Source organism: Rana temporaria, chromosome 8 (assembly GCF_905171775.1).
Source record: "Rana temporaria chromosome 8, aRanTem1.1, whole genome shotgun sequence".
Lineage (NCBI taxonomy): Eukaryota > Metazoa > Chordata > Amphibia > Anura > Ranidae > Rana > Rana temporaria.
The window spans coordinates 55906136-55925235 of record NC_053496.1 but is presented as its reverse complement, the minus strand read 5'-3'; the positions used below and the strand labels follow the sequence as shown (position 1 = coordinate 55925235).

Genomic DNA, 19100 nt, shown 5'->3' with positions numbered 1-19100 from the left:
TTCTCAGTGGGCCTGGTCACACCTCAGCATTGTGTTGACTGTCATGTGAAGCTCAAAAAAGTATGAGCTCCTCCATTTTTTCAGCCCAATAGACTTAAAGTGGAGTTCCACCCTAAAAATTAACTTTCTATTAACAGCTTGCCTTTAATAAATACATTTTAACTTACTTCTATCTGGGTGTTACTAGGCACATTTCATCATCTGCCTAGTTCCTGGTCCTAGGTGGTTCAACTTCCTGTAGTAAGACCCCATTGCCTCCTGGGAAATGATGACACTCATTTCCCAGGAGTCTCTGGGCATTACTGTGCCTAAAAATCTCCCAGCATGCACCTCTCCCTGAAAACCAGGAAGAAAATCGGATACGGCCACAACATGAGCTGCAGGATATAAGGCAAGTGTTTGCAATGATTTCTGGAACGATTGGGGAGCTCTTAATGTTTTAGGGACTATTTAATGTGAATAATTTTAGCTTGCAAAAAAAAATTATGCCCGGAACCCCGCTTTAAGCAGCCCATAAATTATGTGATTTTATTTCCTTCCACCACAGAGTGGAAGAAAATTGCTTGCAGTGCTATTGTGTTCTGCCAATGGGGAGCCTTCCTGCCCAGCAGAACACACTGATTACTGCTATTGGCTATTTGCAGTAATCGCATGACAGGCTGGTTGTACCCAAGTTGATCAATGGATTGTCTCTGGTACAACCTGCCTGCCCATACATGGATTGAATCTCGTCATTCCCTGATGAACCAGCTGATATTCAATCCATCTATGGCTGGCATTTAAACATTAGCACCTGAAAAATGCTGTTTATGCGCGTTTTTCAGGTGCGCCCATTTAGAAGACTGTGTCGGTGTTAATTTTGGCAGCAAATTTCAATTTAATTTTAGTGTTAGGACTAAAATGGCATTTTAGTTTTAGTCCCATTTTAGTCTTCTTCAATTGTTTTTTAGTTTTAGTCGTATTTAGTCAACTAAATCTCCAGGACATTTTAGTCGACTAAAACTCATTTCAGTCATCTAACATCTAATGGGTGTAGTTAAATTGTAATGCAGTATTTAAGCATTTCTCTACAATTTCCAAACTCATTATATACTGCTGGATTGAAAAATCTAATATGTTATTGAGGTATGAACATGCACTACAGACCAGAGTTAATCTTTACGTCACATTAGAATTTACTTTCAGTCTGTCTTTTGACTAAAATGCCATTTTAGTTTTAGTCGTATTTTAGTCTACTAAAATAGTATTAAATTTAGTCTACTAAAATGTTTTAGTCGACAAAATGAACACTGGTCTGTGTGACCCAAACCATGCTATTCTGCTCCTGTACTATTAGTCATGGGAAAAATGCAGATACACTTCACCAAAAAAATAAAAAAATCGCCTGATTACCCCTGTAAGTTTGTAGACACTTGCTGGCATGCCTTACATCGCCTGCAGGCATGAAACCCTGTCTGCTCCCAGAACATTTGCAGTTTCTTAGGTTGGTCCAAAACCTTTCTAACCACCTGATCTCCAAAAGATGATGTTTTTCTATATATAAACGGTGGAGACATAGGCAGGACTGGCTTGAGTATTTTATCCATTGTGAGAATGCCCCAATGTGAATGGGTGCTTAGAGTTTAAGGAGATTACATAGTTTATCATTTTCTACATATAATAAGTAGACCTATCTTGTTTGGCGGTTGGTACTGTTAATAACGGACGTTTTTTTTACTGTTCTGCTCACAGTTCACTGTCTCTTTACCATTTCACAGAAAAGCCGTGATTGATTCTTCTCAGGACAATAACCCTGCACAGCTTCTGAAAAAGATTCAGAAGAAAGGCAGAAAACACAGAAAACATGAAAAGTTGTCCACAAATGAGCAGAGCAACATAGAAGGGGATGAAGACAAAACTAGAGCCATGCCGACTATTGTAGAACAAGAGGCCAAGCCATTGCAGCCACCCCATACAACAGATGAAGAGACTCCGGTGATGAATAGCTTGACAGGTACGGAGAAATAAAACGGTATAGTATATTTAGCTGTAAGGCTGGCTACACACACATCAAGTTTGTAAATGGGAAGGCCTGGGGGGGGGAAAAGGAAAAATTGGGAAAAAACAGGGGCTTTTTTTTTTTTCCAAACCCGATTTTTGGGTTTGGAATATATTCTTTTACAATAATAAGTTATATCTGTGACATGGCATTCAAATTATATAACATGAAGACTTTATTCCCCAGGCGCCGACTGTAACGAAATATGCAGCTTCTCAACGGGTGAGCCTTGGCGCCACGCGACCGCATATTCGCATACCAATTTGCCGAGAACATACACCCATGTGCGCACTCTCGAAACAGTTGCCGGTGGCTTCTGAAAAGCTCCTTATTGCTTCTTGCGATAGGGAGCTTTCCGATTATGTGATCACGTGACAGCCAATTACGGCAGTCACATGATCATAAACCCTGCCCCACCTCCCGGTTTCTGAAACCTTTTAAAGGGCTAGGACGCGCCAGCGCAAAGGGGTTACCGCAATAATTTAAGACTTTACATAAAGTCTCCGAAATCTTTCAAGTATTCTCAGCTGAAGACCAGCAAATTCTGGAATACAGTTCAAGTAACACTGTTGAGTGCTGTTCTCAAACAAGAGAAATATGCATTTGTCACTAGGGGGTACTCCAGGGGAAAGGCTTTAGTTTAGTTTGCTTGTGGGGCTACATCTTGTACCTCTTACAGTTGGGTGATTTTTAGGATACAGTAGTAGATGCTGATTTCTGTCCTCTCAGGCCTTAATTGACAGGTAAGAGGGTAAGTTTGTCTGACAAATTAGTTTATCTTTATAACCTTTAAACGATTCCTGTCAATTTTCTCCACATGTTTACCTATAGTCTGGTCAGTAAATTGGTTTTACTTTTCTTCCGCTCAGTAAAATGGTGAGGCCAACATCTAGAGTTTGGAAACATTTCCACAGTGCAATTTCTGCTGAAGACAAAGCTGCAATTTGCAAATATTGGGGGAGAATTGCTAAAACTGGAGCCTTCAGAATCTGGTGCAGCTATGCATGGTAGCCAATCAGCTTCTAACTTCAGCTTGTTTAAATGAGCTCTGGCAATAAAACCTGGAAGCTGATTGGTTCTATGCAGATCTGCACCACTCTCCAGTTTTAGGAAATCACCCCCATTGTGAGAAGAAATATTCTTTTCCAAATGCTACAAGGATGACAAAACACATCCTTGCATGCCAGAGGCTCCCTAAAAACATTAAAAATACTTTATGGAATGAAATGAAGAGGGCCATAATGAAAATGCAAGTAGCTTTCATTACAGAAATTACTTTCTCTGCTGCTTTTGGATCATCACAAAGTGTTTCTTCACCAGCAGCATCTTCAGGTTAGGAAGTGTTACAAACCACAGCCTCCCAAAACTACACAATGCCTTCATTTATAGATAAATGACACCTGAAAATTGGGAGAACATTCACCAATCTCTTGCAAGAGCAATATATGCTTCTGGATCAGCAATGTCAATAACTGAAAATCCGTATTGGTCAGAAGGTTTTAAATTATTATTAAGGAAAAAAGGGGTGGTTACCTCATGTATAGGTGAAATGTTCTTATCATATACAGTCCTTGTTATTCTATGTGCAACAATTATTACAATAAAAGCAAGTTTAGTTTACTTACTGAATGTGCTGTGCTTTTATTTCAAGCATAATACCTTTTATATGCACTGCATTTTACCTTTCCCAGTGTAACAAAAGAACTTTTAATTTGTAAAACTACTACCGGTAACTGAATTTTTTTTCCCCAGGAAATAAAACTGGTAATTTTTTAAATTTTTTTTATTCTTATGGCTTCAAAATGTCCAAAAATTGTACATCTCTAATCAAATTTCAGCTGGTTCAATAAAAACCTCTTCAAGTGGACCTATTAGTACCACTCTGCCCGACATCCTCCAATTTAAAAGTTGAAGGAGGCAGATAGAAATTTGTTGGCGGAACAGTGACAGCAGCCAGTCAGACAGTGGGCGTCTTAAACTACTGGAGACTGTTGAGCATGGTATCTGACCTCCGGGGTGCCTCCTGGCACCGGGCATTTGAGCCCTTACTCCAGCAGAATAGTGTGGGGGAAAAAAGGCGCCCATGTTTATTACTGCTCATGCATCCTGAATCATTCAAGTAGTGAAAAATAAAGCATGAAATCTGAACAAAACATATCCCTCTATAGTGTGTACTTGTATCAATTCAAAGCACTCCTCTGCTATCTGCATAAGGCACTTCTGACAAGTTTTTCTGACACCAAGAGAAAAAAAGATGACCGAGGTAAGAGCTCCAGAACCCAGACTGTGATTGACGGCCTCAGCTCTGTTCCTGAGTGCTGTGTGAAGGGGTGGCGTGTCCCTTCTTTCCAATCAGCTTTGAGAGCTCTCCTCACTGAGCTGTGCAGTGTGTAATTTCAGCTCTCCATCCCCTGTTTTTTGACACCTCAGATAAGCTTTATAAATTTGGGACGTTAAATAGATGTAGAGAAGAAAATGCTGCAGATAAACAGATACAACTGATGTAGGAGATTTTGTTTTATCTCTGCATATCACCTGAGGCCAGTCATTTTACTGGGTATATGTAAGGGTTTACAACTGCTTTTAAACTAAAGTAAAGGTATATTTTCTTCTGCTATATGTCTGCCAAAAGCTGGCCATACATGGCTCAAAATTTGAGCAGTGGGTGTTGAGCAGATCATTCTCGGCTTCAGTATGTCACAGTGCATGTTGGCAATTATGGTTCCCTCAATGAACTGTAGCTCCCCAGTGCTGGCAGCACTCATGCAGCCACAGACCATGACACTCCCATCACCATGCTTGACTGTAGGCAAGACACACTTGTCTTTGTACCACTCAGCTGGTTGCCGCCACACAGGCTTGACACCATCTGAACCAAATACGTTTATCTTGGATTCATCAGACCACAGGACATGGTTCCAGTAATACATGTCCTTAGTCTGCTTGTGTTTAAAGAAGCTTTCTTCTGGGACTACAGCCATGCAGACCAATTTGATGCAGTGTGTGGTGTATGGTCTGAGCACTGACAGACTGACCCCCCCCCCCCCCCATCCCTTTAACCTCTGCAGCAATGCTGGCAGCACTCATACGTCTATTTCCCAAAGTCAACCTCTGGATATGACACTGAACATGTGCACTCAACTTCTTTAGTCGACCATGGTGAGGTCTGTTCTGAGTGAAACCTGTCCTGTTAAACCGCTGTATGGTCTTGGCAACAATTCTATTTTTCAGATCCTCAGAGTTCTTTGCCATGAGGGACCATGTTGAACGAGAGCGATAACATCAAATTTTACACACCAACTCCCCATTCACACCTGAGACCTTGCAACACCAACGAGTCTCATGACACCGGGGAGGAAAAATGGCTAATTAGGCCCAATTTGGACATTTTTAATTAGGGTTGTACTCATGTTTGTTGCCAGCGGTTTAGACATTAATGGCTGTGTGTTGAGTTATTTTGAGGGGACAGAAAATGTACACTGTTATACAGGCTGTACACTCACTACTTTACATTGTAGCAAAGTGTCATTTCTTCAGTGTTGTCACATGAAAAGATATAATAAAATATTTTTCAAAAATGTGAGGGGTGTACTCACTTTTGTGAGATACTGTAAGTATGATTCTACAAAAGAAACTGATTCCCATACTTCTCTCTTAAAGCGGAGGTTCCCCCATAGCTTATAGATTTTCCCCTTAGCTTCCTGCTCGTTTTGTCTAGGGGAATCGGCTATTTGTTTTAAAATATGAGCAGTACTTACCCGTTTACGAGATGCATCTTCTCCGCCGCTTCCGGGTATGGGCTGCGGGACTGGGCGTTCCTTCTTGATTGACAGTCTTCCGAGAGGCTTCCGACGGTCGCATTCATCGCGTCACGATTTTCCGAAAGAAGCCGAACATCGGTGCGCAGGCGCAGTATAGAGCCGCACCGACGTTCGGCTTCTTTCGGCTACGAGTGACGCGATGGATGCGACCGTCGGAAGCCTCTCGGAAGACTGTCAATCAAGAAGGAACGCCCGCTCCCGAAGACCCATACCCGGAAGCGGCGGAGAAGATGCATCTCGAAAACGGGTAAGTACGGATCATATTTTAAAACGGCTAGCCGATTCCCCTAGACAAAACGAGCAGGAATCTAAGGGGAAAATATAAAAAAAAAAGGAATTGGGTGAACTCCCGCTTTAAGTTCCTCTTTAATACATATTTATCAGATTATTTACATCAAGCTGATTTTTTCCATCTACAGCTAAAAATAAGTCAATTCTTTCCCTTTAAAAAGCTTGTTTCATATTTTGACATGTTGAGAATCTCCGTGACAAGTGTTTAATGTGTCATTTAGTGGCATTTTGGGCCTTTCAAGAATACACAGTATGATATCTCCTCCACATGACCTTTCCATCTTGCCCTTAAAGGTTCTGAGACGCAGGTGGCGACTGGCACAGAGACTCGCACTTCATTCGATGAGACAGATATGACTGATTTCCAACCACAGACCACTGAAAAGGATCAACAACCACAAAGCCCCCGAGCGGCAGCAGAAAATGAAGAGGAATTTATGTACAGAGTGTTCTCAGATTGTAACAGTTTGTGTGTGAGTCCCGATTTCAGCGAAGAGAATGAAGATGCCAACGAGTTTTCATCGGTGAATCAGCGGGAGAACATGTCCGTCTCTCCGTCCGAGGTGTACAAGTGTGGCTCAGGCTGGTCCAGTGCGTTTTATGGGTCTGAATTGTTTGATCCTGATGTCCAGCATTATGTCAGCATACTTGGGAGGCAGAAAGATAAATGTCCCAAGAGCATAGAACCCAAACGGCTGGTAAGATATTGCAAATGCCATAACTGGTATTCATAATGCTAACATTTAATGTTCATGTTTTGGCATAAAAAGGTTAATTCTGTATAATGCAGTTTTTCCAGTGGGGCTTATTGCATGTTATAATTATTGCACTTTCTAGTATTTTCATTGATATTTTTATTTTGGCTCGGTTGATTTTCCTCTTGACTTTTCATATTTCTGGGGAATACATCAAAACGCTCTCTCTGCAGGAGCACTACAAGGGTGTCTCGCTTCTCCTCCAGCTTCCAGCTTAATTTTTTCTAAATTGTATGTATGTATGTATACAGGGTTAGAACCCCTCAAGCCCTGTACACACGATCGGATATCTGAATGAAATCTAATCCGATGGATTTTTTCGTCTAGATATCTGATAAAGCTGACTTTCATCAGTCTTGCATACACACCATCCGACTAAATTCCGACCGTGGTAAAGCGCGGTGACGTAAAACACTACCACAAGCCGAAAAAAATGAAGTTTAATGCTTCCGAGCATGCGTCGGCTTGATTCTGAGCATACATGGATTTTTCTCCGATGGAGTTCCACACAGACGATTAGATTTTTCTATAGTTTTTTTTTTATCCATAGGAAAAATTTAAAACCTGTTCCATTTTTTAACACCGATGGGGCCCACACACGATCGGTTTGTCCGATTGAAAATGGTCCATCGGTCTCTTTTCATCGGACAAACTGATCGTGTGTACAGTCCTTCATAGATTCTTATGTGTCTCCTTGGGGAGATTCACCTCTCTGTGTGTCTTGGTCAACATTTGTACCAAGTTCTGAAAATGAGGGTAGATGCAAAATAATTAGATTTGGTACTAAAGAAAAAGGTGACGGTGAATTCTGCAATGGGGCACCTGTTCCTATGACAGCTCTCTATGATGGGAATGTCCCTGGGGAATTGGGGGGGTTTCCTCTCATTTTCTCTTGTGTCTCGGACAGGATGTAAAGGGAGTTCCCCACAACAGATCAGACAGCAAAAAGCTGAACTCCAGGAAAAAAAAAAAAAATTCCTTTGCAGTTCAGCTCCTCAGCATTGGAAAATGGGTTCAATGCTCATTTATGATTAGGATGTTTACTTGGCTACATCCATGCTATAAGACTGGCCATTGCAGACTCTAATTTCAAGAGCTCTGTCAGTTGCAGGGACTCTGATGTCATCAAGTACATTGCAAAGCCAATAGCCCTGCATTGTATGGAGGAACACACAAGGACTGCCTATAATCTGAAACTTTAGGGGGTAGCGTTGAATACCAGCTGCCAGAGAAGTAAATGGGCAAATTTAAAAAGAAAACCTTCCCTGGTATCCTAGGCCTGAGTGAACAATTAACCCATGCAGTGCAAGGGTATTTTTGTTTTTGCCAGAGTTTTTCATTTTAATTCTTCTCTTCCTTATGCAAAACCTAAAAAAACAATAAACAAATTGTGGTATACATAAACTTGAAAGTAAAACACTGAGAGCAGTTGTAACTGTAATGCCCCATACACACGATCCGAAAATCTGACAAGAAAAGTTTAATGTGAGCTTTTGAATGGAAATTCCAACCGTGTGTATGCTCCATAGAACTTTTGTCGGCAGGAATTTCCCCCAACAAAAGATTGAGAGCTGGTTCTCAAATTTTCAGACGGAAGAAATGTAGCAATTTCGACGCGCAAAATTCCGACGCATACTCAGAAGCATTGAACTTGAACTAATTTTCTCAGCTTGTCTTAATGTGGTACGTCACTGCGTTCTTGATGGACGAAAGTTCAGAGAACTTTTGTGCGACCGTGTGTAAGCAAGCCAAGCTTGAGTGGAATTCCGTTGAAAAACCATCCAAGGTTTTTCCGACGGAAAATTTGATTATGTGTACGGGGCAGAATACCCCAGCAACATTTCCTTAAAAGGTGGGCAAAGTTGGGGACTGTTCTGAAAAATAAATAAATAAGGGACTGCCATCGCTGAAATTCTAGTCTAGAAATTCCAGGTTTCTGACTGCCATTTAATCTTACTGGCAGCATGCTTGTTTCGGGTCGGAACTGCATCCATTTTTTTTCAGGGAGTATGACCTATACAGTGAAAACTTGGAGAGTAGATTTTCGCGCCAATAAAATGTATGTGGAACATAAATCTTAGTAGATATAATAAAAATATATAAATATATATTAAAAAAAGCTGCTCCCCTAAAAATAAATGAGGACAATCCCTCATTAAATTTAGTGAATGTGTGATAGGTAGGGGGCGCTAGTGACACAAAAAATTCCTTTAGAGTGATAGCAATTACAAATATATGTGATAACAATTAAAAATAATAAACAACTAATAATCCAGAGCTAATTAGCAAAGACACAGTTGAATAAATAATTACAAAATAAGATTCACAAGGGAACCTCTGATTGAAAAAAGATGTGTTCCCAACACCTTGAGAAAAAGAAAAATTCCTTAAGTGATAATAATAATGTCCATATATATAGTGGTAGTGTGCCACTTAGATAACAATGAAGTGAATCTTGCAGTGGACCAGAAGAAAAAATCATGCAATCTTCTCATATACTGCAGTGTTTAGAAATCCTTCCACCACTTCCGCAGAAACGACACCCAAAAGTGAATAAATATATGCGCTTACCACAGCGCTTTGACTCCTTTCGCTAAAAAGAAAGTCAAACACGCTTGTGCAGTTCTGAATGTCTGCAAACATGTAATGCGTTCTCCAATAGTTGACACAGGCAGATCTTCTCCCAATAGTCTCAGAAATGCAATGAAAAACAGAAAAACTCCATTCCACTCGCAAACTTAGAGTGAGGATAAATGAACATTTGGCAAATATTAAAAAGAAATTTCCGAACCATAGTGTCTCTAGGCATTTTGAAAAATATCACCAAAGTGATCCATCCCTTTGCCAGTTCTATGGAATTGATAAGATATCGAATCACTGGCGGGGGACTCATATGAAGAGAACCATCTCTCAGAATGAGACTATGTGGATACACAAGCTCAGAAGCATGCAGCCCTTGGGCCTCAACATCGAACTTGATCTCAACTGCTTTTTATCCAACGACTGAGCTTTGTGTATGCCCCTTTCTTGATATTCATAGTTCAAAAATGTCCGTTTTTTTCATATATAAATATATATCTTTTTGTTTTGAGATAACATATATCTAAAATCTACCACATTGCTGCTTTGAGTTAGTCCTTAGACATTTTTAGTTTTTGGGTGGAGCCCCCCAATTTATTCTGGATATTTATATAATATATTCATGTGAGTAAACCACATATATATTGTATATCTCTTTTCCTTGGGGATCAAATTAGCTAATTTTTATTTAATTATCTTCCCTCTGATATTAAAACATTTGAGGAATTATTTGTCCCTTTTTTTCATATTGAATAAATATCTATTTCTCATTGATTAGATGCTTTCTTCCAAATAAATATAGGGTGCCATCTTGTGGCGTTTTTTGAGAAGACAGTTTTACAATATTCATCATATCCCATTAGTTTAATTTTGTAAATTTTTAATTCACATACTCTTTATACCCAAACTACATTTTCTTCTTAGATAGAGATGTGGAAATAAATGTGGTCATCATTAAGGATTTAATTGTGTAAGAGCAGAGATTGTTGTCACAATCAATCTATTTCTATTATGTAAGTGCTGAAGCCAACACTGGGACTGCGCTGTGATTGGCTATATTCCGTGTCCTTCGCTCTTCCTCTTCGTCCGGCCCCTAGTGTTCCGATGCCGCGCTGTAATTGGCCCCGGTATCTGTCCATTGTTTTTAGCCATTTCCGGGTCTATTTAAGACCGCCACTGCATTGGTCAGCCAGCTTGTCTATCAAGCGGAACATTTCCGGCCTTTAGAGTCTAGTTGCTGCAGTATAATTGGCTCCAGCATCCATCCATCATTTGTGGCCACTTCCGGGTATCTTTTAGACTGCAACTGAGATGCCATTGGCCAGTGAGCATGTCAATCGAGCGGAGCACTTCCGCTCGTTTCCAAATAAATAAACGTGACCCCAGTGACCAGGCACGCCCCCCTGAAGACGTTTACACGAAACGATCGTCGGCGGCGTAGCCTGGTCACGTTTTTTATCTCCCCCCATCATCCGACTTCTGAGAGCTGGCGAGGCAAGAGGAGACACAAACCGCATGCAAATTGAGGTTCTACCTCCCCATTTAAAGGCCCGCAGACCCAGTGCCGGGATGGGCACCTTTTAATGTAAGTGGCCATTTGGCCCATGTTTTGTTTTATTATTTTAAATTAAAAACCGGTTGCACTATGGAGTTTTTCTGTTTTTCATTGCATTTCTGAGACTATTGGGAGAAGATCTGCCTGTGTCAACTATTGGAGAACGCATTACATGTTTGCAGACATTCAGAACTGCACAAGCGTGTTTGACTTTCTTTTTAGCGAAAGGAGTCAAAGCGCTGTGGTAAGCGCATATATTTATTCACTTTTGGGTGTCGTTTCTGCGGAAGTGGTGGAAGGATTTCTAAACACTGCAGTATATGAGAAGATTGCATGATTTTTTCTTCTGGTCCACTGCAAGATTCACTTCATTGTTATCTAAGTGGCACACTACCACTATATATATGGACATTATTATTATCACTTAAGGAATTTTTCTTTTTCTCAAGGTGTTGGGAACACATCTTTTTTCAATCAGAGGTTCCCTTGTGAATCTTATTTTGTAATTATTTATTCAACTGTGTCTTTGCTAATTAGCTCTGGATTATTAGTTGTTTATTATTTTTAATTGTTATCACATATATTTGTAATTGCTATCACTCTAAAGGAATTTTTTGTGTCACTAGCGCCCCCTACCTATCACACAGTGAAAACTTGGTTTGAGAGCTTTTTGCAAGATAAGCAAAACGTTTTAATAAATTTTGCCTTGATATAAAAGCAATGTCTTGATATAAGAGCAGTGTCATATCACAACTGAGTATAAAAAAAAAAGGAGGAGCCTCTAAGTGTAGCAATATGGTTACATTTAATGAAGATACAACATTTACCAACTTATTGCTACACCTAGAGGTGCCTCTCTTCTCTTTTATACTCTGTAAAACAAATGCTTTGACATACAAGTGCTTTGGATTACAAGCATGTTTCTGGAACAAATTATGCTTGCAATCCAAGGTTTTACTGTACAGCCATTTTAAAAGATAGCACTGCTTTATGTTAAAAACTGGAACATATTTCTGTCTCTCCCCAGGAACTTGAACAGCAGCTTATGATCGAAACAAAGAATTACAGGAAAACCATTAAGCTCTACCAGAATCTGATGCAGAAGGGAAGGAGAAGTAAAGGTAAAAGGAGTTTGTTGACTGTAGTAATTCACGGTATCTGCCCAGATGGAAACTGGGAATTGAAGGTTACCCAGAACAGATAAATGGATAGAAACTGTAAACTTTTGGTGAGGAAAGTAAAGCTGAAGAAGAAGATAGGAGAATAGCAGATTCAGGCGTAATGATAGCAAACAGTCCTACTCCCAAATGTAACACTTCTTATCACCACTCCCGCCGGAGTGGGTTTTAACGTACCCGGACAGGCCTCTCTCACTGACCTGGCAGCCGAAGTATCACTCGGACAATTGTAGGATAAAGTCTCTGCCACAGACCCTCCTTGGTGGACTTGAACTTGGGAGAAAGTCTCTGCCACAGACCCCTCTCAATGAGCCTCAAAAGATACCTCTCCCACAGGTCCCCTCTGGGTTGGATTATTGGAGATATACCTCCTTAAATGAGTTGCGTCTGGATCTCCTTCAACTTGTCGCCCAGGTACCGACCGACAGGTGATCAATCCCTCTGTGTCTGGCTACCTCTATCCCCAGTGGTTTGTCCCTTTTGGACCGCCAGCCTCTCAATGGCGCTCCTCAGACTGACTCCCCACCAAACAGCAGTACAGCTTGGAATCCTCAAAGGTGGGAACCCAGTCACTCACTGGGTCCCCGTCGCTGTTCAGATGCTCCGGGCCAACATGGCCCCGAGACCAGGAACACTGCGTGACACGCACGCCCCGGCCAGGTAGGCCATAACGCTGGGGCCGCATTATGTGGCCACCCTAAAGGTGGGTGCTACACTGGACGAAGAAGACCCAGAACTTGATAAAACAGTAGATATGAGTTAAACCGTATTTTGTCAGGAGGAGTGAAGGGTGTCAGTAGATAGTTGTTGCTGCTACAACTTTACTGTGCAGTTGCTGTCAAAATACTTTTAATGTGGCACTTTAATCTCAGATCTATACAGTGCAGAACAAGACATGGCAAGTCTGTTATGAGAAAAGATCAGCTGCGTGGATATCACAGGCAACACTGCTAACTAGTCTTTTGCCCTCAGTCTGCCTTTTTCTTGCCAAAGTTTCCAGAATTTCTCTCCTTTTTAAACAAGTGATATAGAATGCATTCAGGAATTTCCAAAGAAACCTTTTACTGCATGTGCGCTGCATGTGAGTATTGCAGATGTGGACACGTCTTCCAGCTTGTCAGTCTCAGTGAAAGATCTTCCTGTCTGTGCCCATACTTGGGAATAAGATAGAAGTCTTATGCCGCGTACACACGACTGTTTTTCGGGTTGTAAAAAATCACGTATTTTTTTAATGTCATTAAAAATAATCGTGTGTGGGCTCCAGAGCATTTTTCACGCTCTAATTTTTCACGTCGTTTTTAACGTTGTCGTTTTTAACGACGTAAAAAATGGTCGTGCGTGGGCTTTACCGACGTGAAAAAAACGTGCATGCTCAGAACCAAGTTATGAGACTGGAGAGCTCGTTCTGGTAAAACTAGCGTTCGTAGTGGAGTAAGCACATTCATCACGCTGTAACAGACTGAAAAACTCGAATCGTCTTTTACTAACACAAAATCAGCAAAAGCAGCCCCAAGGGTGGCGTCATCCAAATGGAACTTCTCCTTTATAGTGCCGTCGTACGTGTTGTATGTCACCGCGCTTTGCTAGAGCATTTTTTTTCACGATCGTGTATAGGCAAGGCCAGTTTAACGATCGGGTTGAAAAAAACTTTTTTTCTAGACCATTAAAAGTGTCATTTTTTACATCCTGAAAAACGATCGTGTGTACGCGGCATTAGGATGTTAAAATGGCCATTAATTTCCTCCAAGAAAGATGTTTGCATGGATGATTTTTAGTTGGTGGACATTGGCAGGAAAGTCTAAAGATCTGGGTGGCCTTGGCTGTCTTTTATCATGTGAATGATTTCTTTTTTTTTTTTTTTTTTTTTTTTTTTTCATTCTAAGGTTAACCCAGCTCCTATATATTCAACCTTCTCTATCCCTCTAATGTTAGAATGTTTTAATTTGGTGTTTTTTTTTGTTCTCAAACTTGTCCACAATACTTACCAACAGTTCATGTTTTTTGGCTATCCACTTGTGTCGCATTGTTGTGTTGCTAAAACATTAAAGGGGTGTTCCAGTCATTTTTAATGTTTATTAAAAGTCAGCAGCTACAAAAAGTGTAGCTGCTGGCTTTTATTAAACGTACACTCACCTGCTCCACATTCCAGCGACGCGCCGGCCGGGGCTCCGCTCCTCTCCGGCCCGCGTCTTCATTCTAAGTGTGGGCACCCTTTCGGCTTCATGGCCGGGCACCCACTGCGAATGCGCGAGCAGCGCTGCGCCATCCGATTGGACAGGCGATCGCCTGGGACCTGTCACGTGTCCTAGGCGTGTCTACAGGGAGGGGCTGCCAAAAGGCGATATGACGTATTGCCTTAGCAGCCCCTCAGCAGAAGGAGGAAGTGGGACAGGAAGTCCCACCCCCCCCAAAAAAAATAACATGTAAGGGGGCGATGAGTCGATTAAGCGGAAGTTCCACTTTACCGCTTTAAGTTTACCGCTTTAAAGTGGTTGTAAAGTCTCAAGGTTTTATGCATTAAGGTGAAAATCCTTCTTTGCTGCAGCCCCCTGCACACTTTTTTCTTAACCGAGCACGATCCGATCCAGCAATGTGCATGAGCACAGTGGCTCCAGCCACTGTCAATCAAAAGCTGTATCATGGAAGCGAGGGGAGGGGGCGAGTCCCACTGTCTGTGTCAGTGGACGCAGCAGCGGAACTAGGGAGCGAGCCTGCATAGGTGCCCCCATGGAAAGCGGCTTTCTGTGGGGGCACCCGATGAAGATGAGGGGCCTGGACTGCCGGCAAAAATCCCCAGAACAAGAGGATCGGGTACAAATCAGGCAAAGAGCAGGTAAGTGTAGTATGTTTGTTTTTTATTTCTATTTTTAAAAAAAAAGCGTAAGGTTTACAATCACTTTAAGCACTCCACCATGTCTGGCTACCTGCACTGTCTGTGGAACTCCAGGACAGGATTAGCACCCATTTTCTGCTCATTTCCCTACTTCTGACTATGGGCTTGTCTATTATTGTATTTAGCATTTTTGGCCCCATAGACTTCAGTGGATGCATCAGTAAATGTGTGTTTTTTTGCTAATTTTTTACACCTGAAGAACTCTTGTCTCCTCCCTTTGTCTAGCCCAGGAAGCATAGATCTGAAGCTTGATACACATGCAGAAACACTTGTGAAACAAAAGAAGACAAAAAAAATAAAATCAGAAGCAATACACCCTGCTCACTCTCTCATAAGAAAATGTGTTGTTTTTTTGGCAGGTTCTGATGCAAAGGAATTGTTACTCAAGCTCAAAGGTCATTCAGAAGAAATGAAGTCAAAGGTGCAATTCTTGGAGCTGGCCAAAAAATTACTCCAGGTAATCAGGTTAGATCTGTGTATAAAAAGGAGTCTAATTTTTCAACCGCTGGCCACTGTTTGATTTACACTCTGGAAAATGCTTTTCATTTAATTCATTTTTAAACTTTGACTAAGGTCAATTATACTCCCTTAAAGTGGAACTAAAGTCTGCAATACTGCTTGAGTGGTCTGAGATTACTCCCCGGCATCTTCTCCTTGGCTTCTTCTTGGAGCCGGCGTTCAGGCAACTTGAAACTCCATTCCCGAGTGTTTCTGTAACCATCCGAGCTGTCCCCGTGTATTTCCGATGCTCTCTGGCAACCCCCCCACCTCTGGCCACATGCGGTATTGCATGCCATAGAAGTCAATGCGGAACAAATAATCTTAGTTTCCATTGACTTCTATAGGGAAACTTGCTTTGATATGCGAGTGCTTTGGATTACAAGCATTTTCCTGGAACGGATTATGCTCGTAATCCAAGGTTCCACTGTAGTGAATTCCTACCTAGCTCCAGGGGTTCCCCCTTCCCTAGCATCCTACTATTAAATTAAAAATATATTTTAAATAACTGTTTTTTTTTTTTTTTCTGTTTTCACAATGATGAATCCACCAAATAGTTTGTGATTTATGGACTGTTGGAAAGAATCTGACACTGAGATCCTTAATGTTAAATTGTGGTTATCAATCATGGATCTAACCATCTTCTTTTTAAATGAAGGTTTCTTATGCAGAACAGTGGGGCGTTGAGCCACGTGACCTTCCTTCAGTGGCAGACCTTGCAGGCCAGAAGTCGCTGAGCTCTTCAGAGGATGACGCCTTTCTTCTAATATATAATGACAGAGGTCATAGCCGGGACAATACATCCAAAAATTTACAAGCTGGAACACCTCTTGGATTGCTTGCTTACCTCTACTGCAGGTCTGCTTTACGTTACAAATTAAATGTTTCTTAATTCTTTCAGTTATAAATACAGAAATCATTTTCGAGTCTTTAGAGTACCTTTTGTTGTATGCAATTGATGCCAAATCTGACAAAAGTGTTGCCCATCCATCGTGTTCTAATTTTGTTTCACTTTTATACACATGTTGACTATTTCTAGGGACATTTAACTGCTGTTTTTTCATGCATGTTACTGACCCAGCTACGGTCTCAGGGACCTGGGAACACTCTGTATCCAATTAACAAGTCTTTATGAATCTGGAATACAAATACACAAATTGCATTTTCACAGCTCCAGAAGTAATGAAAGATAACTGAATTTAATTTACAGATAACAGGGAATTTTTTTGTGCAGTCCATAATTGCTGGAAGCCAGAAAAGTTTTAAGGGCAGCAGTTTCTAAAGACAAAGGTCTGGGCCTGCAAATCAGGTGCAGTTTGAAATGGGCTTTTAAATAGTTTTTTGATTGAGGAGTATGATCTTTATCCCCCTTTTATTCAGCTTTTACTTACGTAGGTTACTTTTGTACATTTCACAAAGAGCAAACCAGACGCATCTTGCTTTGTTCTTAAACTGGAGGTCCACCCAAATTTTTTATTTTTTTTTTAAAAGCCAGCCGCTACCAATACGGCAGCTGCTAACCTTTAAAAAAATGGACACTTACCTGTCCAGCGTGCCCGCGATGTCGGCAGCCAAGGCCGAGACATTGTACGTCTCTTGGCTGCCCCCGCCGCCATCCCACAACTCCCCTTCTCTTTTTGGCTGTTACTTTAGCTGGTTTTTATTTTATTTCTATATTTTATTTATTTATTTATTTATTTATTTATTTTTGTAACTATTCAACATTTTCACTTTCATTAGTTTTTGTTCTTTTTTTCCTTTTTGCATTTCAAATCTATCTATATCTATATCTATATCTATATCTATATCTATATCTATATCTATATATATATATATATATATATATATATAAAACTCAACGTGTGTGTGTGTGTGTGTGTGTGTGTGTATGTATGTATGTATGTATGTATGTATGTATGTATGTTCCAGCATCACGTCCAAACGGCTAAAGATATTAACATGAAACTTGGCACACATGTTACTTATATGTCAGCAACAAACATAGGATAGGTGGTTTAACCCTTACCCACCCCCATTTGCCATGGTCGGGGTTTTCCTTTAAAGTCCCATTCAACTCTATGGGAAATACATGTTACCTCATAACTTCCAAACGGCTGTAGATATTTCCATAACACTTGGTCACATGTTACTTATATGTCCACTTAAACTATAGGATAGTTAATTTATGCCTTAACTACCCCCATTTGTGAGGGTCGGGGTTTTTGTTTAAAGTCCCATGCAAATCAATGGGAAATGTATGTTCCCACATTACTTCTGTACGCCTGGAGATATTTCAATAATACCTGGTACACATATTACTTATATGCCAAATAAAAATATATGACAGTTAAATTAACCCTTACCTACACCCTTATATAAAAGATGGGTATATTTATATTACTATGATTTTCCTCCCCAAAAGGTTAAGATAGGAAGACCGGGCAACGCCGGGTATTCAGATAGTATAAAATAAATAAAAAAAATTTATTTTGTAATGCTTTATTAACTGAATTATAACTTCGGATAAATTCTAGAATAAAATGTATACTTTTTATTTACAATGACACTTTTTTTTTCTTTTAATTAACCAACGCTGATCAAATTAGAAAAACTATTTTTATTTTATTTTTTTAAGACCTAAAACAAAACGGTTACAATAATATATGTATTTCTTTTGTTATTCTAAGCAATGACAATGTTTTTGAAGAATAAAGTTCCCCATAGCTGAAATTTTTTATTTGCTCTAGTCCATAAGAGGTGCTCGGGTGCTGAAGCAGTTAAGTGTAAACCCTCATCTGTGTTGTATATTCTTTACTGTACAATTTTTCAGTTGCTCTGCTGAGAAAAAAAAATAAAAAAGATGTGCCTTTGCTTCAAGGATTTCAAAAACTCCATTCAGACAACCGTATTTCCAGATGTTGCTTTCATGTGGTATAACTGCAAGGAAATCATTTCTGAGCAGTGCCAGTCACCCCGCAGTGCCAGTCACCCCACAGTGCCCAGCTGTACAGCAGTTTTTGGGGCTTCACAACAGGAAGCAGGAGCCACATTAAAACAAACTTGGATTCAACAAAAATGGGGCTTCAGAACATTCTATATCATGAATGATCAGTGGATTCCATATTTCCCCATTATGTGAGGAGTGACAACCATCTATAGACAGTCCAGACATGTAGAAACTGTTCACAGCAAGTCTTTCAGATGTGAAAACAGTAAAGCATTAGGACAATACCCCTAGGCTCAGCAATAGGTTGTAATTAAAGCAAATCAAAACCAAATGGCAAATGTGTCATTTATTGCAGCTTCCTAATATAAGGTGGCTGCATTCATTTTCTTTCAGACTTTTTTCCCCCTATATTTTCATCTTGAAATTCTGAGAATAAACCACTTTGTGTGTTAGAGTTGCTTCCCTTGTTCTTTAAAGGGGTTGTAAAGGTTCGTCTTTTATTCTCTAAATTGGTTCCTTTAAGCTAGTGCATTGTTGGTTCACT

At 40.4% G+C, this 19100-nt stretch overlaps 1 protein-coding gene across 1 annotated transcript in view; it reads left to right on the top strand.

The window, feature by feature from the left end:
• The window catches only part of KNDC1 (kinase non-catalytic C-lobe domain containing 1), a 176570-nt gene that overhangs the window by 106978 nt on the left and 50492 nt on the right, over positions 1-19100 (top strand). The window contains exons 16-20 of the mRNA XM_040361822.1: positions 1758-1993; positions 6445-6848; positions 12068-12161; positions 15471-15568; positions 16268-16467. Of these exons, the coding sequence (XP_040217756.1) occupies positions 1758-1993; positions 6445-6848; positions 12068-12161; positions 15471-15568; positions 16268-16467 (1032 nt within the window). The remainder of the gene's footprint in view (positions 1-1757; positions 1994-6444; positions 6849-12067; positions 12162-15470; positions 15569-16267; positions 16468-19100) is intronic.